General features: G+C 35.2%; 4 protein-coding genes across 4 annotated transcripts; 3 read left to right on the top strand and 1 right to left on the bottom strand.

Annotated features, from left to right (window-relative positions):
* Nucleotides 1-2,769, top strand: LOC114737398 (receptor protein kinase-like protein At4g34220). Its single transcript, XM_028925321.1, has 2 exons — nucleotides 1-1,712; nucleotides 1,890-2,769. Exons 1-2 carry the CDS (start codon nucleotides 107-109, stop codon nucleotides 2,498-2,500), a joined length of 2,217 nt encoding a protein of 738 aa, XP_028781154.1. The 5' UTR covers nucleotides 1-106; the 3' UTR covers nucleotides 2,501-2,769.
* A 4,513-nt stretch (nucleotides 2,770-7,282) lies between these two features.
* LOC114737374 (D-3-phosphoglycerate dehydrogenase 1, chloroplastic-like) lies at nucleotides 7,283-10,426 on the top strand. Its single transcript, XM_028925296.1, has 5 exons — nucleotides 7,283-7,874; nucleotides 8,334-8,710; nucleotides 8,788-8,898; nucleotides 8,987-9,082; nucleotides 9,552-10,426. Exons 1-5 carry the CDS (start codon nucleotides 7,328-7,330, stop codon nucleotides 10,221-10,223), a joined length of 1,803 nt encoding a protein of 600 aa, XP_028781129.1. The 5' UTR covers nucleotides 7,283-7,327; the 3' UTR covers nucleotides 10,224-10,426.
* A 1,482-nt stretch (nucleotides 10,427-11,908) lies between these two features.
* On the bottom strand, nucleotides 11,909-18,043 carry LOC114737389 (sodium/proton antiporter 2). The gene is made up of 10 exons (XM_028925312.1): nucleotides 17,671-18,043; nucleotides 16,916-17,092; nucleotides 16,658-16,786; nucleotides 15,255-15,431; nucleotides 14,710-14,816; nucleotides 13,723-13,843; nucleotides 13,339-13,400; nucleotides 12,933-13,235; nucleotides 12,357-12,651; nucleotides 11,909-12,225 (listed from the first exon to the last, which is right to left on the bottom strand). Exons 1-10 carry the CDS (start codon nucleotides 17,929-17,931, stop codon nucleotides 12,106-12,108), a joined length of 1,752 nt encoding a protein of 583 aa, XP_028781145.1. The 5' UTR covers nucleotides 17,932-18,043; the 3' UTR covers nucleotides 11,909-12,105.
* A 1,746-nt stretch (nucleotides 18,044-19,789) lies between these two features.
* Nucleotides 19,790-24,122, top strand: LOC114737388 (cyclase-like protein 2). The gene is made up of 7 exons (XM_028925310.1): nucleotides 19,790-20,243; nucleotides 21,134-21,178; nucleotides 21,621-21,693; nucleotides 21,921-22,018; nucleotides 22,635-22,705; nucleotides 23,551-23,685; nucleotides 23,803-24,122. The coding sequence occupies exons 1-6, from the start codon at nucleotides 19,817-19,819 to the stop codon at nucleotides 23,674-23,676; spliced, it is 840 nt and encodes a 279-aa protein (XP_028781143.1). The 5' UTR covers nucleotides 19,790-19,816; the 3' UTR covers nucleotides 23,677-23,685; nucleotides 23,803-24,122.
* Nucleotides 24,123-27,906: the final 3,784 nt, after the last annotated feature.

Genomic DNA, 27,906 nt, shown 5'->3' with positions numbered 1-27,906 from the left:
GGTTAACGGAACAAACATCAAACAAGTCATAGTTGTTCACCGTCTCTTACTTCTAAGCTCTTCTTCTGCAACATGACCTCTTAGCACTGTCTCTGGGAATGATATGATGAATATCTACTCCAGGAAACTCCATCGTTTCTGGTTTAAGGTTTCGTTCTTTCTTCTTCTTCTTCTTCTTCCTCCTCCTCCTTCCTCTGCTCTTGACAATGATGGGGCTTCTTTGCTTTCTTTCAAATACTCCATCCTCAGCGACCCATTATCAGTGTTAGAGAGCTGGAACTATGACGATGAAAACCCATGCTCGTGGAATGGAGTTACCTGCGATGAAATCGAAAACCCAGGTACTATGCTGAGAGTGACTTCCTTGGTTCTTCCTAACAGCCAGCTTCTGGGTTCGATTTCGGAAGAACTAGGAAACATCCCATACCTTCGACGTCTCGATTTGTCCACAAATTTCCTTAATGGGTCTTTACCCACTTCTATTTTCAACTCTTCGGAGCTTCAGGTTCTCTCGCTTGCCAACAATGTCATCTCCGGTGAGCTGCCTGAGTTGATCGGCCAACTGAAAAATCTTCAAGTTCTTAACCTCTCCGACAATGCTTTTGCTGGGTCAGTGCCAGAAAATCTCATTGGTTTGAAAAATCTGACCTCTGTGTCTCTGAGAAGCAACTACTTTTCTGGTCAAGTTCCTAGTGGGTTCAACTCTCTGCAAGTTCTAGATCTGTCTTCGAATCTGCTTAATGGCTCTTTACCAAATAACTTTGGTGGGAAACGATTGAGATACTTGAATCTATCTTACAATAAGATTTCAGGAATCATTCCTCCTAAATTTGCTTCACTGGTTCCAGAAAACTCTACCATTGATCTTGCATTCAACAATCTGACTGGACCAATACCAGAATCTCCCGTCCTTCTGAATCAGAAAACAGAGTATTTTGTTGGAAATGGTGATCTTTGTGGGAAGCCTCTGGAAAACCTATGTTCTATTCCTTCTACGCTCTCTATTCCTCCATCGAACACAACAGCAAACGCATCTTCGGCACCTGCGATTGCAGCGATACCAAAAACAATCGACACAAACCCAGAAACAAGCACAACAACAAACGACTCATCCAATGGCCTAAAACCGACCACAATAGTAGCTATTGTCCTCGGAGACTTGGCCGGTATAGCCATCATAGCCATGGCCATTTTCTTCGTCTGCCATCAAAGAATCACAAGAGATCAAGCCAAAGCAAAAGAAGACCCATGTGTGAGAGTGAAACCTCCTAAGCTTCACTTTTCCTGCTTGACAACCAAGGAAGACTCAACTTCATCAGAAGCAACCGGGTCTGACAGTGACTATGAGAGTACTAATATTGGCACGACAACCTCGAATTATCAAAAACAAGTGTCTCTTGTCACACTAGACGCAGAGACAGAGCTGGATTCGGAGACTCTGCTCAAGGCTTCAGCGTATATGCTGGGAACGACGAAGCGTGAGTGTATAGTATACAGAGCAGTGCTTGAGGACGGAAGGGCTTTTGCAGTAAGAAGGATCGGAGAATGTGGGTTTCAGAGGAAGAAGGATTTTGAGAATTATATGAAGACTATTGCCAAGATTCGCCATCCCAATTTGGTCAAGGTTCGTGGGTTTTGCTGGGGAGAAGATGAGAAGCTCGTGATCTGTGATTATATTCCCAGTGGCAGCCTCGCTGGCAGCTTCAGCCACAGTAAGTTCACTCTCACCCTGCAACTTCTGTTCTTGAGATTCATCCTGAGAATTAATCAAATCTTCAAGTTCTACGAGTTTGACCGATCAATTATATTATTTTTACAAAATACGTTAGTTTGATCTAATTTTTTCTCCCCTTTATGCAACATGAATTATAATTCTCATTGATATTCAGAAAGAGCAGGGTGTTCCTCTCCACTGAACTGGCCATTGGAGGTGAGGTTGAAGATAGCAAAAGGAATTGCACGAGGCTTAGCTTTCATTCACGGAAAGAAACATGTTCATGGCAACATCAAACCCAGCAATATCTTATTGAGCTCAGAAATGGAACCTATAATAAGCGATTTTGGGCTCAACCGTCTGAGGTCTGCCGGTTCAATGGCGAACCGGGGAAGCCAGCCGGACCTCCCTCACATGGTTTCATCAAGTGGAACCCACCAAACGTTGGCGTATCAAGCCCCAGAGTCTCTTCAAAGCGTTCACGTCCAACCCAAGCCCAAGTGGGATGTGTACTCGTTCGGGATAGTGTTGTTGGAGCTTCTCAGTGGGAGGGTTTTCTCGGACCGGGAGTTAGACCGGTGGGCTAAAGAGGGCGGGTCAGTGGAAGAGGAAAAAAACCGGGTTTTGAGGATGGTTGATCTGGGCATCAAGGGTGAGGTGGGAGGGAAGGAAGAAACCATATTGGTGTGCTTCAAGTTAGGGTTTCGTTGTGCCTCTCTTAAGCCTCAAAGGAGACCATCCATGAAAGAGGCTTCACAAATCCTAGAGAAAATCCCTAATAATTAAATATTATTTGCTCCTTGTTAATTCTTCACGACAATGATGTACTCGGGATCCTTTATCACATTAAATTCTGAGAACCATCCTTTTCCCAAGTGTTTCAAAAATGTCTGGATGTAATAGAAGAGTCATTCCATTCCACTTTATGTAATTATTCAACTAGGGTGTGATTGCAAATAGTAAGCATGAGGTTTAAGTATAAATATGAGAGTATTTTCAACTTTTGACTAATTTATACCACCTTCATTAGGCTGCAATGTTATTTTTTATCTTTCTTTTTTGGGATGATTCAATATTGTTCTCATTTAATTTCCAAACATTAGTTGGAATTCAAGATTTATACTTTATCTATAGTTTATAGTACGGGCTGTACTCTATACTGTAAACTTGGTAGGAGTACAATTCAGTAATGAAGTCTAGAGAGAAAAAAAGTTTCATAGCATAACACTACAAAATTAAAAAAAAAATGTTATGTATTTTCTCTTACTTATTTCTTTTATTTACTCAACAGAGAAATAAACTTTTACACTACAAATAACTTGTACAGTGACAAAGTGGCACACAGCTAAGCTAACTCCTTAAGTGCGTGTCTGGCTTTTTTTGGCAATTCAAAATCAGAGTTTAAACACTTGTAAAAATGGGTGCGGTTCAAGTCAAACTGAGGGATGGCAAATCATAGAGAAAATCCGTGACTAAGGGAATGAAGACAAAGGGGCTAGCTTTTCTCCGTACTTTTACTGACCTGAAACGAATCAGCGTGAAGATGAAAATAAGATGGGTGTTCTGTTTGATTCTTCTGATAATGAAAGAAAGTGATCAGCAACACTTGTCTGTGTCTGATGCACAGGCGAGGGCGGCAAACATGGCCGCTGCTGCTGGCACCCTCATACTTCTGTGTTTGTTTTCTTAATTGCAGTGTACCACGCACATCCCCTTTCACATTGCGTCATTGGAGTCAATAATCATGAGAAGTTGATGCGTTTAATGATTCCTGGGTTATGGGCAGTTTTGTCCTGCAAGTATTCGGAAGAAAGCTGCAGGTAACTAAAAGTTCAATGTCCTCCCCCAGAGAATTAGGCTCAATTAATCTTTAAATTCTTACCGGAAAAAAGTACATTTATTGTTAGGCGGCATTTTAATTGTTTTTACTTTTTAATAAAAAGATACAGTCTGTGATTTTAATTATAAGAATTAGTAGACTAATTTAAGAAGATTAAATAAATAAATTAAGTAAGTTATTTATAATAAATAGGTGTTGTCTTTCCTAAAATATCCTTGTTAATTAAGTGTGTTTAGTATAACTACTATTATTAGAAGGACTATCTTAGGAAAACTATATAAATATTAGAGACAAAATAGATTGGGATTTTAAATTTAAGACCAAAATAAAAGTTAAACTAGACTTTATATTAAGGATCGGAAGTAGTATATGTGTTCAGCTCAAAAAAAGTTTAATATCATTTTGAAAGTGTAAAAAATAATTTTTCCCTAAATATTAAAAAATTAATGTTGATTGTTAATTCTTTTTAATAGCACGGCCGATATTGTTATATTTTTAGCATTTTAAAGATAATATTAAGTCAAAAAAATTTCGGATTTTTTTTTCGCGAATATTCTTAGGAAAAAAATAACTTTAGCCCTGGTTTACTTTCCTTTGTCTCTATTTGATTGCACTTGGAAAATTAACCTTTTCAAACCTTGCTGTCCTGTGTTAGTCCATTACTAGAGGGATAGTTCTGGTCATAATTATACTACCTCTAATATTTAATATAAAATTTGTTTGACTTTTATTTTAGTCTTAAATATAATATTCTAATATATTTTGTCTCTCATTTATCCATTCTTTTGTTTCAGGTATTCCTTATAATAATAATAGCTTTAGCTAATATATTTGATTAGCAGTGATATTTTAAGAAAGACAACACATATTTACTACTGCTAGTTCTTAATATGAAAGCTCGTTTGACTTTTATTTTGATCATAAATATAAGAACCAAATCTACTTTGTCTCTTCTATTTATCTATTTTTTTTCAAGGTAGTCCTTGTAATAATAATAGTTCTAGTCAATAACTTAACAAGAATATTTTTTAAAAAACAGCATCTATTTATTACAAATAACCAACATAATTAATTTTTTTTAATTCACTAAAATTAATGAATTAATTCTTATATTAAGGATCAGAGGTAGTATTACAAATAACTAACGTAATTAATTTTATTTTCTTATTCTATTTAAATTAGTTATATATTTCTTATATTAAGGATTGGAGGTAATATTGTCCATTTTCTAGTTCCCAAACAGGTAATTATCCAAACGTAACAAATCAAATCTTGGACACCGAACTTAGATTTTCCCACCCTGTAATTTTTTTAGGGACTCTTTCTGTGGGCCTGCATGTATTGTGGTTTATAAGCATTTTGGATTGGGCTCCCTGTTTATTCGTGGGCTCACAGAGCCCCCTAGTTTTGAAAAAGCCTCCAGGTTTATATATTACTCATTTATTGTTGCTATTATTTATTATGATATAAAATACTCCTCCGGTCCTAAATATAGTCATATAAGACCTATTTATGGGTCTTATATTTAGAGCTGGAGAAATATTAAATTTGAATTTTCTTTCAGGATTACAAATTTCTTATCATGTATTGGCAGGAGCTATATTTCATTTTGTTATCTTTGTTTCTGCATGGCTACCCCTTCTTCGACTCGACCAAATTTGAATAATTTATATTCAAAATTTTATAAGATTATTTTTGAAATATTAAATTATGAAAAATAAACAAATAAATCCAACTAAAGTGTTAACTGACATTTTTTATTTTTAAGTTTTAGGAGTTCTAAAATGTTCATTATCCTCCTTAGCTGATATCAAAGTGCCATTTTCTCTATTATTTTTCTTCCATCTTTTTGTATATTTCCTCATGTTTACAAAATTAAGGCCACTGGCCGTCATTATTCGTTTTACCAAACCTTATAACTTGATTTACAATGCAAATGCGAGGATAACCTCACCAGCCTTGAGGCGAGAAGGGGGAAAATATAAAAAGGCCAAAAAAAAAAAATCTCACCAACCCAAAAAGGCTAAAGAATGGTAATTGGGTCCCACAGGGTCCAACCAGTGCCCAGATTCTTTCATTTGGACCCAGACCAGATATTCGTCCCAAAATATAAATCTGAAGGGCACCTTCAAACCCAAAAACGACAGGCAAACAACGTCCTTGTCGTCGGATTCAGAAACCCAAATCAGTGATTTGCTCGTGATCCTTCACGCGACAAAGGAGAGCGTGATGCCCTCCATTTCGGAGTCCTTTCAGCTTTCCCACCAAGGCACCAACTTTCAAGTTCCACCGCCGCTCCTCCTACATTGCATCAGCCGCCAAGTCTTTCTGTGGTACTTATGTGATTTTTAATATAAAATTTATTTAATTATTTTAATTAAATTAAAAAAATTAGATAAGTTAATTAATTATAAGAAATATGATATATTTTTCTTAAAATATTATAATCATATTTCTTAATATCCTTCTTCCCTCACTTACTTGCTTATGGTTGAAGGACTATTCATAGGGGTCATTTAGAAAAAATTAATAAATATGATAAATAAGTCTTATATTTAGGATCAAAATTAACTTAATAATTATGTTTTATATTAAAGACTGGAGGAGTATTAAAATAATGGGTTAATATGATTTTTGAGTTTGTTTTCTTCTTAGTTTCGGTTTCTTAAATTTTAAATTATAAATTTTAGCCTTTCAATTTTATTTTTACTTAAAATATTAGTTCTTATAATTCAATAAAAATTTGGATCATTTTATCTTTTGAAAGACGAAGCTTTATAATTTGAAACTTAAGAAAATAAAATTAAAATAAAGATAAACTTGGATGAAAGATTATATTAATTCTAAAATAACTGGCTGAAGTTAGCCTTAAGATCTCTCTTTCCTTACTTGTTAATTTTCTTTGAAAAAATATAAATTGAATAATAAGTTCTTATGTTAGTGAGTTTGGCTTTAACATTGAAAAAATAAGTGTTTCTGTTTTTATCCACTCCTCATTTTAATTATGAGATTAATATATTTTCTAAAATTATTTATAAAATATTGACTTAAAAAAAAATTAAAATACTACATTCTATTTATAATAATTTAAAATAATTAAAAAATTTAATTATTTAATTTTACATTTAAATCTAAGTAAGAGATTTTTTTTATAATCCAAATAATACTCCCTCCGTTCCTTTTTATAAGATACAATTAACTAAATCACATTATTCAAAAAATTAGTTAAAATTAGTTAGGTGCAATAAATATGTAAAAAGTGTAACATTTTTGCCAACAATACCCTCATTTACGTGAAAGAGAGATAATGGGTGGGAGAAAGAACGAATGGGAATTAAATACAATTATATGAGTAATATGAGTAATTAAATAGGGGTAAAATAGGAAATCAACATACAAAATTTGAGACAACCTATAAGTGTCTCTTATAATAAGGAACATGATATACTTTGCAATTGTCTCTTATAATAAGGAACAGAGGGAGTAGATTTTTATGTGTGCATTGATTTCTTTTTTTGGACCAGCGTGTGTATGGATTAATATGCAGACAAAGGGCGTCCGCCTAGTTCACCAAAAAAAAAAAAGGGCGTCCGCCTAATCTAAGGTTACCTTCAAAAGAGCGTGCAGTTCACTTCCCTTCCTAACTCTTCACAACGCATATAAAACGCAGTTCTTGTCTTCCTCTTCTTCTCACACCCTTCTTCATCTTTCGGAGCTCACTTGCCGAAATCAAATCCTAGTTTCTACACTTCTACGCCATTTTCTAAATTATAATGGCTTCCTTGTCTTCTTCACAAGCGCTTCGTGTTTCATCGACTAGAAATCCATCACTTTCTCTCTCTTCCAAAATCCCTCTATCATCCGCCTTCTCCGTTTCCCTTCGGCCTCCCCGCCGCCATGGCGCACGCCCTCTTGTGGTGGTAGTTTCGGCGGGTCTTGATGCGAAGCCAACCGTGCTTGTGGCGGAGAAGCTCGGTGAAGCTGGGCTTCAGCTGCTGAAGGACTATGCAAATGTCGACTGCTCCTATAATTTGAGCCCTGAGGAGCTCCGCACCAAGATCTCGCTTTGCGATGCGCTGATTGTGCGTAGTGGAACCAAAGTTACGCGTGAGGTGTTCGAATCATCGGGGGGAAGGCTTAAGGTGGTTGGGAGAGCTGGTGTTGGGATCGATAATGTGGATCTGGCGGCAGCTACCGAGCATGGGTGCTTGGTGGTTAACGCCCCCACGGCCAATACGGTTGCGGCTGCCGAACATGGGATCGCGCTCTTGGCTGCTATGTCTAGGAAAGTTGCTCAGGCCGATGCGTCTGTTAAAGCTGGTCAGTGACTGATATGCTTTGCTGTGTTTGTCACTTTGTCTAACTCCAACATTTTTGAATGTGGTTTTACGATCCCATATATAAATTATTAAGCTTTGATTTTGATTTAGCACTTTTATAAAGTGCACTTATGTTTATTTTTAGCGTCTTTTTTGTTTGCTTTCACTGACATTTATGTGAATACGGAACAAAGTACAAACTTTTCGAAACCGAAAGTGCCCCCCCCTTCATCTTCAATATAATATCTCCGTTAAAAAATGTGTCTGTATGGAAAACTTTTTTATACTTTTTGCTTGGTTTTTCTCTCTGATTCCGATATGATATATATTATATGGAGGACAAAGGATATTTTATTTACAGTGATGATGTTTTTCACTTCAAGTGCTGGTTTTATTGGTTTTCTCTCTGTTTTTTTTTTAAACTGGTATTCAATGAAATGCATGCTGCTTGATGTTTCAGGCAAATGGCAACGAAATAAGTATGTCGGAGTATCCCTTGTCGGCAAAACGCTTGCTGTCATGGGATTTGGCAAGGTTGGTTCTGAAGTTGCTCGCCGTGCCAAGGGTCTTGGTATGCATGTCATTGCTCATGACCCATATGCTGCAGCTGATCGCGCTCGTGCAATTGGTGTTGAGCTTGTGAGCTTTGATGAAGCCATTGCTACTGCAGATTTCATTTCCTTGCACATGCCTCTTACTCCTGCTACATCAAAGATTCTTAATGATGAGACTTTTGCTAAGATGAAAAAGGGAGTTAGAATAGTTAATGTTGCCCGTGGAGGAGTCATTGATGAGGAAGCTCTTGTTAGGGCTCTGGATGCTGGAATCGTGGCTCAGGTTCTTGCCATTCTCATATTTGAAGGCGCTGATGATAGAATGTAGGGCTGAGTATATAACTTTTGCCTTTGTTTCAGGCGGCACTTGATGTTTTCACAGAGGAACCACCTCCAAAAGAAAGCAAGTTGGTTCTCCATGAGAACGTCACTGCAACACCTCATCTTGGTGCTAGTACCATGGAAGCTCAGGTTTGTTTAGCAAACGTTATGTGCTCCAGTTCACTACTTTCTTCCCTCATAAGGATAATGACTTGTAAGCTTCAAAACTGATGAGCAGGAAGGCGTGGCTATTGAAATAGCTGAAGCTGTTATTGGGGCATTGAAAGGAGAACTTGCTTCGACTGCAGTCAATGCACCAATGGTTCCGGCAGAGGTACTTTAAGAAGTTCATCTTTATCCTTTCCCTTTTTTTAAAATAGAAAATCTTTAATTAATTATTGCAATTGTCCCATCCTATATACCTTTCATTAATTAACATGTGACGTTAAGATAAAACTTCATTTGAAGTTTGTATGTTATTGGGATTTCAAACATGTGCTTTCTTTCTTCCTTCACTTTTTTTTTTTCAAGTGCAAGTTCTATTGTTTCTTGCTTAAATGGTTTGAATTAATTAATTGCTTCCCATATCCTGGGTTTGAAAACCCTAGTATTAGTCAGTTATCATGCGGAAAATCATTCACTCTTATTGTTAGTTTGTTACTTGACTTGTTTTATCTTGTTTGAAACTCTGGAGTTGATAAAATGATCTATTTGAACCTTTTTTTACCCCCAGTATTCACTTAAGTTTGTGGTGAAGCTAAATCCAGAATGGATTAACTTCTATCTTGTCTTACTCAATGCAGGTGTTAACAGAGCTGAAACCATTTGTTGATCTTGCTGAGAAACTGGGAAGACTCGCTCTCCAGTTGGTAGCTGGAGGAAGTGGTGTGAAAACTGTGAAGGTGACTTATGCTTCTGCCAGGGCTCCTGATGATCTTGATACCCGTGTTCTCCGTGCCATGATAATCAAGGGTCTCATTGAGCCCATATCCAGTGTTTTTGTGAATCTGGTCAATGCTGATTTCACTGCTAAACAAAGAGGGCTCAGGATAACTGAGGAAAGGGTTATTCTAGATGGCTCACCTGAGAATCCACTTGAATCCATCCAGGTACAGATTGCTAATGTGGAATCCAGATTCGCTAGTGCCATATCGGATTCGGGTGAAATCAAGGTCGAGGGTTGTGTTAAGGATGGGGTCCCCCATCTGACAAAGGTGGGATCTTTCGAGGTTGATGTGAGCTTGGAAGGTAGCATTATACTTTGCAGGCAGGTGGATCAGCCAGGCATGATTGGAAAGGTTGGCAGCATTCTAGGCCAGGAGAATGTGAATGTTAGTTTCATGAGTGTTGGAAGGATTGCTCCTCGCAAGCAAGCTGTAATGGCAATTGGTGTGGATGATCAACCTACCAAAGAGACTTTGAAGAAGATTGGAGAGATTCCTGCCATTGAAGAGTTTGTTTTCCTTAAGTTGTAACAAGAGGTACTTGTTTTTGCTTAATTCTGTATTTGGTTCTAATTTTGTTGGGCAAACTATATGATTTGCTCAGTTTTGGTGAGGCACGAAATGCGAGTTGTGATGGTTGGAGTAGGGGCGGGGAAAAGAATAATACAGTCATCTTGTGTCAGTGTTGTAGTTTCAAAGAAACAAGAAACCGAGTTTTCCTCTTCGATCTTTCATCAAAATGTGAAACTGATGTGCCAATGGGATGGCTGATGAGAATTGACAAGGGACAACTTAGATCCTTATGACTAATCTCTTCGAGTGGCTACCATTCTGGTAGGATTAATGAGAAGTATCACCACTTAGGACCTAAAAAACAGATATAAAATTGAAAAAATCAAATAAAAAAACTCTAAAAATTGAAAAATTGCATGCCGAAGCTTATTTACAAAAATTGATGTCATATAAAATAATTAGTGAAAGAAAAGTTATTGTTGTATATGCTTAGACGGAGCTGCCGAAGTCTGTAAATTTCATATAAACATCAACACATGATATTATTTCTGGTTTTAATTATAAGACCTAAGATTTTGTTTGTATATTATAAAGAAAGTCTTATAATTAGGATTGAAAGTAATATAAGGAAAGGGTGAGAGGTTTAATTATGGAGACTTGCTAAACTGTTGGTTCATTAATCAAGTTCAATTGACAGTGGCAGCTGTGAATACAAGCACTTTTACATTTGAAGTTTCTTTCTTAAAAGCATTGTGAATTTAGTGGAGAGCAGCTTTGACGGCTAAATTCGAGTGTGTGAATTCATTTTTTAAAATTAATTTTACCATATACAAGATAAATATATATATAAAAAATTTATTTAATAAAATCTAGTTTATATTTTACAAACTAAATTTTATATTAAACACCAAAAGTAATATTTTAATTAAACATCCAAGTGATTATTTTAGTTTATAAAGTTTATAATAGAATAAAAAACGAGGAGCATAAATTCAGATAATTTAATATCCCCTGTTGTATTTCCATTTGATTGAGAAAAATATTTCAAGAACAATTTCATAACCAAACTAAAGCTTGGTTCAACAAATATTTATAATTAATTATTTAAATATTAGACATGCCTTTTCATTTCTAATTTTTTTAAAAAATTTATTTGTTCTTCAGAGTCAATTTCAAGAAAGAGTTCAAAGTTGAAACCTACTTATCATGAAAAAAAACTAAGAATTGAGTGCTAGTATTACAAAATGATTTGCGAGAATTTGAAAAAAAGACCTTTAAATTTTAAAATTTCAAATCAGTCTTGTTCACTGCACTTTAATAATAATTAACAACATTTGAGGAGCAAATGATAATATATTTTTGTAGTCAATTTGGGATTTTATAATTTTAAAGGTATTTTTTTAAAGATTTTTCCTAATATTTTAGCACATAATTTGTCCTTTTGTTAAATACCATGATTGGTGAGGAAGCTGCAAATAATTCAGATGTAAAGAAGCTTGTATTGCAACGAAGTAAATGAAAATTAAAGATAAATCTCAGTTTAAAAAGAGAAAAACGCAATGGCAAAATAATATTAATATGTATGAATGACGATATTATTCATAAAAAATGAGCAGGATAGATTATTCATTAAATCTAAAAAATGTTAGGAAAAGATATATCAAATTATCATTACAAGTGGATATTGAGTGTTTTCCATCTCAGCGATGTTTCTCCTATCTGAGTATAAAAATTAAAAATAAAAACTTGAGGATTTCAATTGAGACTCCAAAAAAGAAAAAGAAAAAAGAAGCTTACTTGTCTCTGTTGTATAATCCATGATGGGGCAACCCAAATCATCATTAATCTAAACCTTATGAACTTGTATTAGGAAGACACCAGATTGGGACCAAGTCGCCATTTATGAACCAGAAAGGAAAGGAACATCAGCAAGAGTTGTGGGTAGAGAAATGTGGAGGTTATTAGCTACTAAATAAGCAGCAATACCAGCTGCATAGCCTGCAAAAGCAAAGCCACTAATCTGCGCAAAAAGAGATCAAGTGTTTCTGTTACTTTACTTGATACAAACAGATCATTAGATAAAAGATAGATTTCATACACAGAACAAAAAGAATTCTGATCCCTCATGCAAAAGTGGCACATATATATTACCTTCCTTAAGTACCAAAAGAAGTCCACCTTTTCCATCCCCATGAATGCAACTCCAGCAGCTGAGCCAATGACCAGCATGGATCCGCCAGTACCGGCGCAGAATGCGACCATCTGCCAAAACTCTGAGTCCTGAGGAAAGGAGGAGACATCATACATTCCCATTGTTGCGGCAACTAATGGAACATTGTCTATTATTGCTGATATGACTCCAATTGCGCTTGCAATCAACTCAACATTTGGAATATGAGCATCGAGGTAGTTTGCTATTTCTCTAAGAATCCCTGCTGCCTCCAGGCTAAAGAACAAAACCATTAGTCCAGAAATATAAGGACTAGTAAAGGAAACACTCCAAGAATAGCTGGGGTTACAAGTTGGTCATATTAAGGCATAGTCTAATCAACATAAAAGAAGAAAACTTCTTTTAAATGTCATTAGCATAACAGCAAGAGTACATCCTTCCTTTTCAAAGGGGCTTCAATGTGATTCTTCATGATGTTTCTAACATAGTTGATTAACAGAAGGGTATGATATAAGGTTTATTTTAAGCTAAGGTACGACTATCATTTGCTCACTCACCTGCTAACAGATAATAAAATTCCGAGAAAAAACAATGCTCCTTGAGTATCTATTCTAGATAAGGCTTGTGGTACTTTTAGCTTCTGCCTTTCAGATTCCCCATAATGAATAGCATCCGTAAGAATCCAAAGCACACCAAGTCCAAGCAACATCCCCATATAAGGAGGTAAACCTGTTAGGGCCTTGAAAACTGGCACAAACACCAAAGCTCCTATACCCACAGAGAAAACAAGCTGTCCTCGAGGAGCCATCTGTTCAGATGCCAAAACCGTGGGAGAATCACGTCCCTTCCCATTCACTTCACTGGACAGAAGAAAAGAAGAGAAGAATTGTTGAAGTTGTCATTCTTAACCTATATCTAATTATTGAACTCAAATTTCTTGGAGTACTTTCACTTTATGAGTACCTAGTCAATGACAAAAGAGCCAGAGGGAGAGCTAGAGAAATGGCCGAAGGTACAAACAAATCCTGCAAGCAACGAAATGCAATTACGGATGCTTTGATTATTCTATATAACATAACTTACATGATTACTGATCTTTCCCCAAAATCAATACTTTATATAGGGTAAATAATACCTTCACTTAACCTAAGTGTCCATGCAACCAAAGAGCAAAAAGAAGAAGAGTACAACAAAGAACATCTAGACTTCAGTCAACAAAGAATGTGCTTTTGTCACCACTAGTTCAGCCAATTCCAATTCATTCCACCCGTATAGTTGATTATCAGGTCAAACTATGCCATAATACAAACTAACATATCATAACGGAACAATTTTCCAGGAGTTAACCTTCATAGTTGGCAATGTAGATACATGACCATGTATCCACAGCATGGTAGTAGTAACATCACCAATAGGAGTCCAAGCGCCACCAGCATTTGCAGCTATAACAACAACAGCTCCAAGAATCCTGTCAACATAATCCTAGTCAGTAATTTTCCTGGAAATATAGCAGAGTCTTGGAGAAGAATGTAATTAGCATACAATTCATTGAAATGTCTCTTAGTATAAAAGCATGCTCTGACAATGATAGTTTACACATAAGCGTGAAGCTCAGAAGCATGTTCTGACAAGAAAAGTTAAATAACATAAATAAAGTTAGATTCTGGGGAGACTGAACCCTCTTTATGACCCCCTGGCCTTTGCTGCTTCTTAGTTATATCTGCTCATGTAATCAGGAGGCAACAATGTCAATGGGCAAGAGTTTGTTCTAGCATTACTATCATTGTGAACAAGTTCTCATTAAAAACTCTTACCAGGCATTATGATAAAATCTTGTATTTGTTTACAACCTAGCTACAATAATTTGGCTATTATTTTCTTAAATTTCAATTCGCATAAAAAGACAAGTTATTATCAAAGCAGATCATCATTAAGTCAATGAAAGTGGAGAATACTAAAAAATGCAAGCTCAAAAAACAACTAAATCTCCAAATGTTTGAAACAAAAATTTCGAGGAACCATATTGTTGATGCAGAATTCAGCTTAAGCTTGTGGTAGCTTACCCCATTTATAACATCTTATGAATAGAAAACAGTCACAGAAACAACTAACTACAAATTTATATGGAAGAAAAATTTTCATGATCCATCAATATGTTGTACGAACACTAATAAACTTGAGGTAGCTCTAATGACCAAAACTCACAAGATAAATAAAGCCACAAATATCTTCATTCATACATACATGTTATTGTAGTAAAACTAGGCACATTTAAAATACAAATGATTGGAAAGAATCAAACTGAAAGTAATTTAAAAGAATAAGAGCATGTACTTTCGATACTCGGATGGAGGCACTAGTTTCCGTAACAGAGAAACCATGACTATAGTAGATGTGAGGTTGTCTAGAACTGCACTGAGGAAAAATGTCACAAATCCAATCTGCAAGCACAAAACATATGCCAAATTTTACTTTTTGAGACGCAACAGCTGAGTTGTCATGTTAGACAGTTAATTATTTAGCAGGATTTAAAAAAAATAAAAATAATTATTTATTGGAACACATAAAGTTTTCCATTATCATAGAATGTCAGATAAGTACATAAGTTATCTCAATTATAGACAGTTAATTTCTGCAGTGTCACATAAATTTCTATCATCAATAAAGCCATTCGTTTCTCTAGAATACCATTATTCAAAGCATCAAACGTCAGGAGGCTAGCCGTCATTAATGCACCACGCATCTGCAAGGAGGAGACCCCTTATTTGGTCCATGTTAGTCATATATCGAAGAATATGCCCCTTTATTTTTTTTGGTTTTTTTTGGGGGGGGGGGGTGTGGTTCTACCTATCAGCAGCTATGCAGAATAGAGCACTCACCACCCAAAGAAGAAGGCGTGGCTTTCGAGTTGTTATATTGTCGGTAACCAGTTTAAATCCTTGATGAGCGTCAACTATCTCAACAATGGTCATGGCACCAAGCAAGAAAAATACGATTTCACTGACTTCTGCAGATGCATGCGTCAACTCTGAAACAGCTATGTCAGTTGAAGGAGCCTACAGACAATCCAATGGGGGGAAGGTAGTACAAAAATCTAACCAACAAAGGGTAAATAAGGACTGAATTATACATACTAGCTGCGAAAATCAGAGATATGGTAAATTTCAATGCGAGATAAGAAAGGGAGAGGAGAAAACAACTAGTGCTAATCAGTATTTGTGATCTGCAGATCATTTGGCGAACTATCATCTTTTTGAGGGAGGTTATATAAGTATAAATCTTGCCCTCCAGATTTCATGTAATGGAAACATGGAATTCTTGTGATACTGGTATTAAAGAGAAAACGAGACTCCTTTGGCAACATTTAAGCTTATTATGAGCAATTTATATACCATTATGTTAATCATATTGTTAAATATTAAGATATTTTTTCTAACCCCAAGTCAACTTTTAACCAACAACAATTCCTAAACATTAAAAGACACAATATTTGAAAAAATTTTAATCCATAAATGAAACACATAAACTTGAGGTAAGGTTATCTAAAAATGATGCGTAGTTGAACCAAACCTACTAAAATCCCCTTTGGCGAAGAAATTCCATCCAAATATATGATTCTACCAAAGGGTTCTGCATATTATTCAGTCAAAGTTAGTTTCTGTATAAACCTAAAAAAGGCCTTATTACAGCGTATTAATGATAAAAACAGTACAATTAAAAAATGAAACTCGTATTTCTAAAAAAGAGTAACACAAGAACCAGTCACTTCTCTTTGCAGCTTATGCTGCATAAGGCAAGAGAAACCATTTAAGGTTGAAAGCATACCTATGACCACACAAGTTTGGCAGAGTAGAAATCTGAGGTAAAAATTTGAGAAACAGGAGATCCTTACAATCACTATGGGATTACACAAAAAATTGTGATTCCACTTATAAAGGTCAGGATAATCAAAAGGTCCATACAATCACTTCTAATCCCTGTCAAGGTTTCATTATCCTTGGGAATATGCCTAAAAAATATCGGAGGAAAACGGAAGGGGTATTGCGACAGTCATATCCCTGTCTCAGGTATATGACGTCTAATACTTGAGCATCCTTTTCTATACAGAGATTTACACATTATCATGTGGAAATAGAAGCTCAAGTGGGATGTGTGTTGCGCTTTGTCAAAATGAAAAATTCTAAGTGCAACCTAAATCTCAAACCCAGGACTCTGGATCGCATGAAACTTGTGACTAATCAAGAACTTACTGGTAATGTTGAGGGAAAAAAAAGGACCTTACCCCAATACTCCGTATCACCCAAAGACTTACAGCCATCAACAGTCCTACTCCTGTTTTATTAAAGGCTAGGGATTCTTCAAATATGATGCCAGCATACCCTAATCCAAACAGCAATACCATAGCAAGATCCTGCAGTTTGAGGTCATGTAGAGTTAATAGAATTTGAACTAGAGCACATTCAAGAACATCTTCCCTCAATGCATGTAATTTATTATGAAACACACAGAAGTAGATTCCGGTAAGAGGGTATTCATGGACCTGATTATCAGTTACCCAAGAGTGGTTAATTGCCACTACTCCAGTTGCAGCTGCTGCAAATATTGCAAGAGCCTTAAGCAAGTCAGTCTTGGACTGGTTTCTACCTTCAAAATCTTGTGAGCTAGCTTCGTCAATTGAGCACAAGGGATCGCTAGTACTGGGTTCTGGCGTCAGGTCCTAATGAGTAAAAACATTTTCACAGTAACATTATGAGCAGCATTGAGCATTAGCATACAAGAGACAAAGCTGGAAACTTCAATACTAATTCTAGCCTTTTTTCCTCCATAATGCCAGCAAAAACGAGAATGAAGTGTGGAAAGTAACCGATCAAAAAAGCAATTAGAATCCTCCTCATTCTCGAAAGAGAATGCCTACAATACATTTGGTAAAAGATATGATGTATTTCTCTTAATGTAGAGAATTCAATTTGCTAAAAAGTCCGGGAAACTTTTATAGACCAAAACAGATGTGAGGAAGATGAAAGCATGACACCTGCCTACTCTACAGCGCCGTGTAATGGGATCTATAGAAGACTTTTCCTTTACGTTATACTTTCATTGAAGAAGTTGATGGTAAACACCTAAACAACCATATGCATATGCAATTTTTGTGCTTCAACACCCCACCCATCCCCACATAAAGTAAATAAAAGTTCTCGGCGTTGCCAACAAACATGGTATGTCCAGATTCATAAACTTGAAATTCAGCTGAACGAGTAATCTGAGAACTTTGTCATATAATAGTAGAAGAAGAACCTCAAATTGTGAGTCGCAATTTTGAGGAGCTTGAGGCGGCTGAAAGGACGAAGTAGGACCTCTAGCCTTGTTTTCAGCACGTGCCAATACACTATCACCCAACAATCTAGGAAGTCTGGTCCTACAACAAGAGAGGCCAGAAAGGAGCCGACTTGATGGTGAATATTCGACAGTACGAATGCCATGAACTGAAAGGTGAACTGTGAGATTCCGTAGGTGTTGGGATGGGGACAAGTGAGTGCCCACTGAAAACGATGACATCTGAGAAGGTGGATTTAAAGCAGCAAAAGATTAGGTTGAAGAAACGGCATACTTATAAGGAGTTTATTAAGGAACAGTGGTGGAAAAAAATGGAAGTGAAATCCTTTGAAACTATCCGCGAAATCAGAACGAAAGGAATTGGAAGTTAATGGAAGAACTGGTTGCCACCCTGGCGTCGTGTATTTTTATGTGGCGGCCATGAATAATATATTGGTCAGAGTCGTAGTCTATTAGATTTCTGGAGAAAAGGCCAAAACTTCGTATTAAATATCATCAATAACCACTTGAATTTTTGGGATGAAAAGCAATTCCTAAGATTTATTTTGACCAATGAACTTGGAGTGCCATGCAACTTCGGGCTCAATTATAATCAATATTAACAAAGTTTATGGCGAGGATCAAGAAGTTATAAATAGAACAATTCATTATATATATATATCAAAATAAAAAATGTAACAATTTATTCACTGATTTTGACATTTTGTGCATTTTACAGACAAAGGAAAACAGAACAATTTAGTTGACGTGGCTAGCAGAATGATGAACAGAACATGTAATTTCCTGGGAAAACTAAATAGTGTTTTTAGGACTAAAATTTTTTAAAATATAATAAAAAAAAACCTTAGCCAATGTCGTTCAAGGCAAGAAAAAACTCCAATTGGTCAAAATGCTCTCATTTATGTAGTTGGCAAAAAAAAAATCACTCATTTATGTACAAAATGAAGATCCTGAAAATTAAGTTGAGAATCCTAAAAGCTCATAGGTAAAATTAAGTTGAAAATACTAGTTTGAATCTCAAAAAAACATATTTGTTAGGAAGAATATTTCTTAACCGCTTCAGGTCTGAAAGAGATTAGTCTCAAATCTAATATAACTTGAAAATACCGCCCCAAGTCTGGAAGGATTAATCTCAAATCCAATATAACTTGGAGATACTCTTGTTTCATCTAAAATAAATAAATAAAAGATTCAACTTTGATGTTAAAAAAAATCAAAATCAACTATTGAATTCTGAATAATTCGTGCATTTAAGATATGCTGAAGTAATATTATTATTAATTATTAGCAGTATTTTTATTATTTTTATGTAAGGAAAAAAATATTATTTTTAATAACTCAGTTGACTAATTTGAAAAGATTAAAGGAGTTATTAAATTACTTAATTATAATATGTATTACTACCTCCGGTTCTACTTATAATCTACAAATGAGGTCTTATAATTAGGATCAGAAATAGTATATGATATCTCTAAAATACTTATATGAATTATTAAATTATATATCAATTTATAAGTAAAACAAGTTAGTTTGAAGAAAAATAATACATATAAACAGCTTAAAGTAATTTAGTAATTTTTCTAAATTGACTAACTAAGTACTCCTCCGGTCCTTATTATAAGACCCAATTGACTTTTTATTTGGTCCTAATTATAAGACCCAATCCATTTTCTCTCTTATATTTATGCATTTTTTTCCAAGATAATCCTTCTAATAATGATAGTTTTAGCCAATATACTTAATTAGCAAGGATATTTTAGGAATAACAACACTTATTTTTTATAAATAACCACAACTTAACTTATTCCTAATCTCCTCAAATAAGTCAATTGGGTCTTATAATTAGGACCGGAGGAGTATTATATTAAGTACAGAACGGAATATTTCATTCATTTTAATTTTTCAAATCTCATTCCATTTGCTGCCCAGAAATCAATATTCCATTGTGTTTTCTGGGCAGCAAATGCGGGTAAAATGTAGATATGGATTGACTCCTCCGTTCTTGACCCAAAAAAAAAAAAAAAAGATTGACTCATCCGTGGAGTGCTGTGTCAGTTACGGTGAGCTGATTGACCGTAAGCCAGGTTCTCTTGTCATTCTTACGGCCATGAATTCTCTACTTTCACTTTCGTTTCTCTGTGCCTTGGCCCTGGCGATCTCCCTCCACTACCGAGCTGTCTCTGCCGATACTGCGGCTTATCCCACCATCCCCGGCACCGATGCCGTCGACTGCTCCATCGCCGGTGGTGACTCTGATCTTATTCCTCTTCGCCGAGAAGTCTACGATAATGGTCGAATATTCGATATCACTCACAAATACGTCCCCCACATGCCAGTCTGGGATTCTAACGATGGCCTTGGTAGACACTTTCTCTGGCTTGAGAAAAGCATGAAAAATGGTTCTCGCGCCAATAACTCAGCTATGAAGCTGGGTGTTCACACTGGTACCCATGTCGATGCGCCGAGCCACTTCTTCGACAACTACTTCGACGCCGGCTTTGATGTTGACACGCTCGATTTGGAAGTCCTTAATGGTAAAAGAATGGTTATGGTTTTTGTAGCCTTGTGCTTCACTTTTATTTTTCTCTTGGTGATAATGTCTTGCACTCTAGCCGTACGCGGAAAGTACGAGGTTTTTTGGATGTCCCTTCGCGTTGACATTTAGTGTTAATCCCATGTGCTATATGAAACCTTTCGGTGAAATTTCAGGATAGTGTTCGGCTTCCTCTCTTCTGGTAGTGGTGGATGGTTCATCCTACTTCATACAGCTCTTTGTTTGCTAATTTTTGCGTCAAGCTTTGCAGAGCGAAGCGAATAGTGGCAAAAGCATTTTGCTAGGACATGCTACTAGCCTCTAGTAGCTCTGAGGGTGTTTTGCATAATTCTTTCTAGATTCTGTCTGTTTGATCGAACGATTTATGAAAGCGTATGTACAATTTAGCTCAGCCCAATCTTGGACTAGGAATATCAATTTTCCCTCGCTATTACATGTTGAAACCCACGATGCAAGAATTTAGAGCATGCATCCTGAGTAAGGAAATCAATTCAAGCTATTTTTTGGTATCTAAAATTTGTCAATTAACCAGCACAGGTGAATGGTATATATATGTGCTGCTGACCATCTCAGTGTTTAATACTTCTGAATGTGTTATTTTCTTTTTTAGCTTTTTGCTCTTTGGCTTTGGAAAGTGTTGTTTGTAATAACTTCTTCCTCGTGAACTCATAGCCAGTAGTCAGATGCTTTATCCACTCACGTTTCGGATTTTCTGGAGCTTATACCCATCCATTTGATAGGATTTAAATTTTTCTTAGCTGTATTATAGGATAAAAGTTATTCCTTTCTCCTTTTGGTAATTCATTTTATGAATGCTATAGTTGATCATATTGGCATAGATGCTAACAGAAAACCTATTTCTATCTGTAGGCTATGCTCTATTGGTCGATGTTCCAAGGGATACAAACATAACTGGTATGTATAACTTGTGAGTTTGCTTTGAAGACTTCTTATTTGTTTGCTATGTTGGACTTTGCACATGTTGATCAAAGTTTGAGGTTAACTTTAGTAAAATTTGACAATATTCTGATGAATGAGAATTATTGTGTATCTGATGAACACACCATATAATTGCTCTGATCATTCATGTGTAATTAAGATCCTATAGATTAAAAATTATTTAAAGATCTGAATGTTAATTTGCCCAACATACCAAGTTTTATGATTAATAATAAAAGATAAAAGGGTACAAAACAAATATGCTCTCAGGGGGGGTGCTTTCTCATAAACACCCATTTCTTCACATTTGCTATTTTTGGTTTCTTTAGTTAAAAATGTTTCATAATTGTGTGAATTTTTCATGGTATTTTAGCTTCCTCAATAATTGTATATTAGATTACATTTTCCTTTTTTACAGCTGAAGTTATGAAGTCCCTGAGTATTCCTAGTGGTGTACGTCGTGTGCTCTTCAGGACATTAAATACTGACAGGTTACTTGTATAAATACTTGTATTGTTACTTTAGTATATTACTTTTCTCTTGTTGGTCTAGCATAAAAAGTTAATTGAATATATTCCTTAATTGACGTGTTTATAGAATTCTGCACATTTTGACCTTGATGATCCAAAATAAAATCTCGTGTTGCCATCATTTAGCTTAGCAATGTGTACCAGCTCATTAGAAGCCACATGCAAACTTAAATTTGTTAAAATGTCAGGCGGCTTATGTTTAAGAAGGAATTCGACACAAGTTATGTAGGCTTCAAGGAGGACGGAGCGAAATGGCTGGTTGAGAATACTGACATTAAACTTGTAGGTGAGATATATATTGTCTCTTAAAACTTTTTGGCTGCTTATTCTCAAGGGCATATTCTCTGACCTTTTTCCCGTGTCAAATGACCAGATTCATCTTTTTTTTTTTCCCCCCAAGGTATGAATGACCAGATTCCTTTAATTTTTGCATGTGTAGTCATGCACATCTAACTCCATCTCTGCATCCATTTTCCAATACGTAGGTTTGAGTCTACCATAATTGCATGGCATGGTACCACACTACCTCTAGTATCCCTATATCATGGGAGCAAGATATTTCATCTACGACAAATTTATCACCATTAGTTTTTCTGTCTTTCAAGCAAATACTCTTTTGTTTGTGTGTTTGTGTGTATGTATGTGTTCAGTCTTTTGAAACTCAGTCAATGAAGAAATAATAACAGGAAGGGCTTATCAATAGTATTTCCTAGTTACAGGATGACATTTCTTCTCTTTTGCATCCTTCCTCTCTCTGCCAATCAAAATTTATGTCTCGTGTGCTATGAGAAAATTTAGTAAAAGTACCTCTGCTGTTCGAATTGATTGTTGTCAAATTTTTTTTCTTCTTCTCTTGGAAAAGTTCCTATTATGCCTATTCACATTCCTATGATGCACTGTAGGAGTTGATTACTTATCCGCTGCTGCTTATGATCACTCGGTTCAATCTCATCATGTATTTCTGGAAGGCAGGGTAAAGAAAATGTTTGTTTCATTATACTGATTCATGCATGTGTAACTTCACACTATCGACCTGCTAATTTTCGATCCCTTGATTTATTTTTAATGGAAAAGAAAACATTTCAAACAACATTAGCTATCCCATCCATGTTCGGTTTTATATTAAGCTCTGAACTCCCGCAATTTCCAGACTAGTAGTACTGATAATGATGGTCTGCGTGCTAACTGGTGATTCTGGTTATCATTGTGATCCCTGCGCTCATGAAAATTACATTTTTATTTTCACCCAAGATAGTTGGGAAATATCAATAAATTCTTTTGCTGTACATCCTGTTTTTGTGGCCGCTCCTTTTTCTGTGCATCTAGTTCACAAATTTTTGGACCATTTAGTTCTGGTTGCTGATCTCCTGATAATTGGTAGAAGCTGTAAGGATTATTATTATTATTTTTTTTTTTGAGTAGATGTTTGTAGCTATCCCATCTAGATCAGGTTTTATTGACAAACACACTACCAATCAACACAAATTCAATCTGCCCTCTGCACCAGTTCATAATGATTGCTTCACCATGTCTCTTAGCCTCAATTCATTTGCTTGGGGTCAGCTGCAGGCTGATGAACTAATCTCAGTCTGCATTAAATTTTCTTTTCTGCTTTTTTGAGGAAGTGTCGCCTCTGGACAAATAATTTTTTTTGTTTTTAAGCCTTGAGAAGACTTGCCAGAAGGTTCTCTCAGGTTTTGCTTGTATAGACAACAACTTTTTATTTTATTTTATTTTATTTTTCAAAAGGCTTTTTTCTTTCTTGGATAAGACCTAGTATGAATAAGCAATGTGCTAACAAAACCATGCACTTCTCAGGAAATCATTCTCGTGGAAGGCTTGAAGCTCGATGATGTCCCGGAAGGAATATATACGCTGAACTGCTTGCCCCTTAGGTTGGTTGGTTCCGAGGCATCACCAATACGATGCATTCTGATCAGATAATAGGTCCATGTGAGTTTGAGGAGGCCAAACCTGGCATTCGTTCATATCTCTGCTTTTGGTTCTCCGCTGTACTTTTGTTCTTTTTTGGATGGGACGTGACCTGTTCTGGACATTGTTTCCATGCAGTGCCCTTATCAAGATGTCAAATGCTGCTGCATTATGGTGAGATTGATGCTGTTTACGTTGCCACACTAATATCTTTCTGTTGAATTAAACATGTTTCTCTTGTACGAAGTCCAGGAATGAGTTGCACTGGCCAATAAATAGCATGACTTGCATGTATGTATGTATGGTATGCAGGCCAAACAAAAAAGAGGATGTATTCTTTTATATGCGTAGATTGAAATTTGGAAACTACTAGATATGGCTCTTCTCCATGGATGTAAAAGCTTTTCAACATATTTCTTGCCAGTACGTTAAGAGGGTGCCACCTGGCCAAAAACAAAGATTAGGTTGGTCAAATTGCAATTGAGTTTTTCTAAATGTTTTTGCAAGTTCCCACTCAAGGTTAGATTGGTAAAGGTGGAATGAAATTTCTGTAGTTAATAGTATTGTTAAAAAAAAAATTGATTTTGATTATATAAATATCGATATATCTATATAATATATTATAAATCGAGGTAGTCATAAAGGTTGATTTAGTTAATAAAGATATGGCTTATCCTATCAGAAACGTGATTTGAGTCTTGTTATCACAGATAATTTGCAAGTGCATTTTTGGGTGTTTTTTTGAATTGTGAAATTTATTATGTTCTAATTAATTTTCAAAACCCAAAACACCTAAATAAAATTTTAAACCGGATAGTTTCATATTTACAGTTGAATCCATGTTAGCAATTAATGGGGAGTTTGGCAACCTTCGGAATCACTTAAAAAAAAAAAAATCTAACAATGTATTTGGTGTCAACTTGCGTTTATGAAGCTAACGGTTAAAATTTCTGGTATATTCGGATTTGGGATCGGAAGATTGAATCCAAGCCAGGCTATCAGGACTGACCCCAGACAGTCCAACGGGCCATCTTCTAACTAAGCACCGCCCATTGTCAGTAGACCGGGCATATCATAACTCTATGTATATTTCTTTCAATCCTTAATATAAAATTAGTTAAAAATTAAACTTGGTCTTAATATAAAATTTTAATCTAATTTATTTTTCAAATTTATTTTTTTCCTAAAATATTCGTATCGATTGTAAGAATTCCTACCAATGGATAGTTCTAATATACTACTATATAATTAAAACGAATAGCTTATGGAAGACAACACATATTTATAACGAATAACTAACTTAACTAATTTTTTAATATCTTTAAATTATTTATCTAGTTCTCGCATTAAAAGATAAAAAATGGGATGTGTGTACGTGTATATATATACAGAGAGAGAAAAGGGGAGGGGGGGAGGTAATTAAGAAGCTTGGGATAGCAACAAAGCGTTTGTTGAAGTGATGAAGCATGTGTTTCTGCGTTTGTGGCAGGAATTCTGTGCTCCAACCTGGTGTGGGTTATATCAGTTTGGTTGTAATTTTGTACTTGTCTTACTGCAATCGCTTCCCTTGCTCGTGCCTAAATACTATTAATGGCCATTCCAGGAACTTGAAGGGCGCAGCATTTGAATATGCACCTTAAGAGCCTGTTTGGAGGGCTTAAGAAATCCCTTATCATCACGTTTCATTTAAGTTCACTTGTCTCGTTTTCCGTAAATTATTGTTAAAAAACTACTTATAAACTGTTCCAAATAGGCTCTAAAATGATATTAACAGAACTCAATTCAGAAAATCTAATTTCCTGCTTGCTGAGGATTAAGAGGTAAAACCCAGTTTAGTAAAACCAATCAAACAAGCATTTATTAAAAACTGAGTTTTCAAAATTAAACTTGGGCGTCAAAGAGAACAACTAAACACAAGCTGGCTTTGAGTTTCAGTTTTGACCCCAAGCCATGCGTCCAAACTTTTAATATGACTGGCGCTGACCCACCAGCAACCATTAACAGCTCAAATGTTGTACCCTCAAAACCATTCACGGGTTCGTTCTTCTCTTTATGAATGTTGGTCTTCCACCATTATTGATAGAACCTAATATCTCCAACTTATTCATACCAATATAAAATATAAAATTCCATATGAACGGCTCAAATCCCCCCCCCCCAAAAAAAGACCATGGGTTTGTTTGGGATTACAATTGGAGTCCCAGAATCACTTATTCATGCAATTTGATGCCAAATTTTTTTCACATGCTTATCTGGTAATCATAAATCACGGTTGAAAAGCTATTTTAAAAATATTATACCATCGTTCCAAATAAGCCAAAAACAACACAGTAGTTTCACTATGGCACTGGTGGGATCCAACCTGAAAGTCTGAAGCTAAGGTGTTAGATCAATGTCGGTACAAACATTTACAGAAGGAGAGTAAATTATAAATGCTTGCTCATCAGTTTATCTGGGTGCCATTTATGATTAGTCTTCTATTCTTTTGTACAAAAGTAGATAAGCTTTTATTTGCTTTGATACATTCTGATTCTGAATTTGTGACCTGAAACTCATTTTACAGATTGATTTTTAACATACTGGGGTTGCTTCTATTTATTACTCCTCCGGTCCTTATTATAAGACCCAATTTGACTTTTTATTTGGTCCTAATTATAAGACCCAATCCATTTTCTCTCTTATATTTATGCATTTTTTTCCAAGATAATCCTTCTAATAATGATAGTTTTAGCCAATATACTTAATTAGCAAGGATATTTTAGGAATAACAACACTTATTTATTATAAATAACCAACTTAACTTACTTCCTTAATCTCCTCAAATAAGTCAATTGGGTCTTATAATTAGGACCGGAGGAGTACTTTTTATAATTCTCAACCAACATCTGTTTCCAAATTTCAGACTTTGCTGTTCATCCAAAAAAAAAAATAGGACTCTGCTTGTACGTTAAGGGTCACTCTTGGCTGTTCAAAGATCCCCAAAATCTTTGTCTATAAAAAAAATGTTGTCCTCTTCTTATCACTTTGTAAAAGATTAACAACTTGGCTTTTGTTTGGGAAAATCAATACATGATGTGTCCCAAATAGTGAACAATAATGTGTAGGCTTTAGTTTTGAGCTGCATTAAATGTAAGGTTTAAGATTAATTGTTTCTAATTATGAATTTTAGTTGGAAACATTTTTTTATATAAAAGAATGTGTTCATGTTTAAGAATCCTAGTAAAGTAACCAAGTTATTAATAAATTGGCCAACGAAAAAGTAAGTTATTGATAAATTCTAGTAGCTTATAATCATAACTTTTTTACAAAAATAATTGTTGCATTTTGGATAAGCAATATTACATCCGTACTTTGAATTGATTATTTCTAGATGAAAATACTCCTATATAATATTAAGAATATGTACTTATAATAGTAACATGTTTAAGCGATAGCTTCAAAACACCAATAATAACTTAATGATTTTAATATATATATTAATTCATTTTCAAAATAAGTTTTGAACATTTTAGGTGGAGCTATCCTTTATCTTGTCTCTTATATATCAATCAATTTCCCAAAAAAATGCATTGAAGTATTAAAAAGGAGCAATATTCATAAATTTTTATACTTTATAATCTCTTGAATTAGACCCTACACTTTGTTCTATGTTAACATCCTATTAGATTTTTATTAATTTATGTAAATTTCTGTGGGTGTTTTTTTTTTTCCCTAAAAAAATTACATCTAAATTTTGAGGTTTCTTTGTTGAATTGGTCTTCTTTTGCTTAACCAAATATGTTGAAAAATGACTATATTATACGTGGACTCCACAGGGGCTGCAGCTTTTTTCTGTTATTGTTAGGCCAATTAAGTTGGAGGCAAGAGATTTACCTAATCTGTGATTAATTACTTTATTTATGAAACAAATGAAACGTCAGGGTAACTATAAGTGTGTATATATATATAATACAAGATTAGGAAAACAATTATTTTTTGTTTTTTGCTGATTAATTTCAATCCAGGCAGGTGAACCAAAAGAATATTCCCTTGGAAAGTTTGCACTTGAGTCTTTGAATTTAACAACCTAATTTTTTTCTAAAATGTTTAGGTTCCATATTTAATTACAGCGTATGGTGTGACATCTTACCTTACCCCATAGTCAATCTTCTGCCTAATACAAGTTTTTTTTTTTTGTTTAACTTGAGCCATAGTCAATCTTCTTCCTAATAATATCTTCCTAATGTCTTAGCCCTTTTTTTT

Source organism: Neltuma alba, unplaced genomic scaffold (genome assembly GCF_004799145.2).
Source record: "Neltuma alba isolate B1F8T4 unplaced genomic scaffold, ASM479914v2 tig00013437_pilon, whole genome shotgun sequence".
NCBI classification, from domain to species: Eukaryota; Viridiplantae; Streptophyta; class Magnoliopsida; order Fabales; family Fabaceae; genus Neltuma; species Neltuma alba.
Note: the sequence above shows the minus strand (reverse complement) of the source record. Positions and strands in the feature narration are given on the sequence as shown.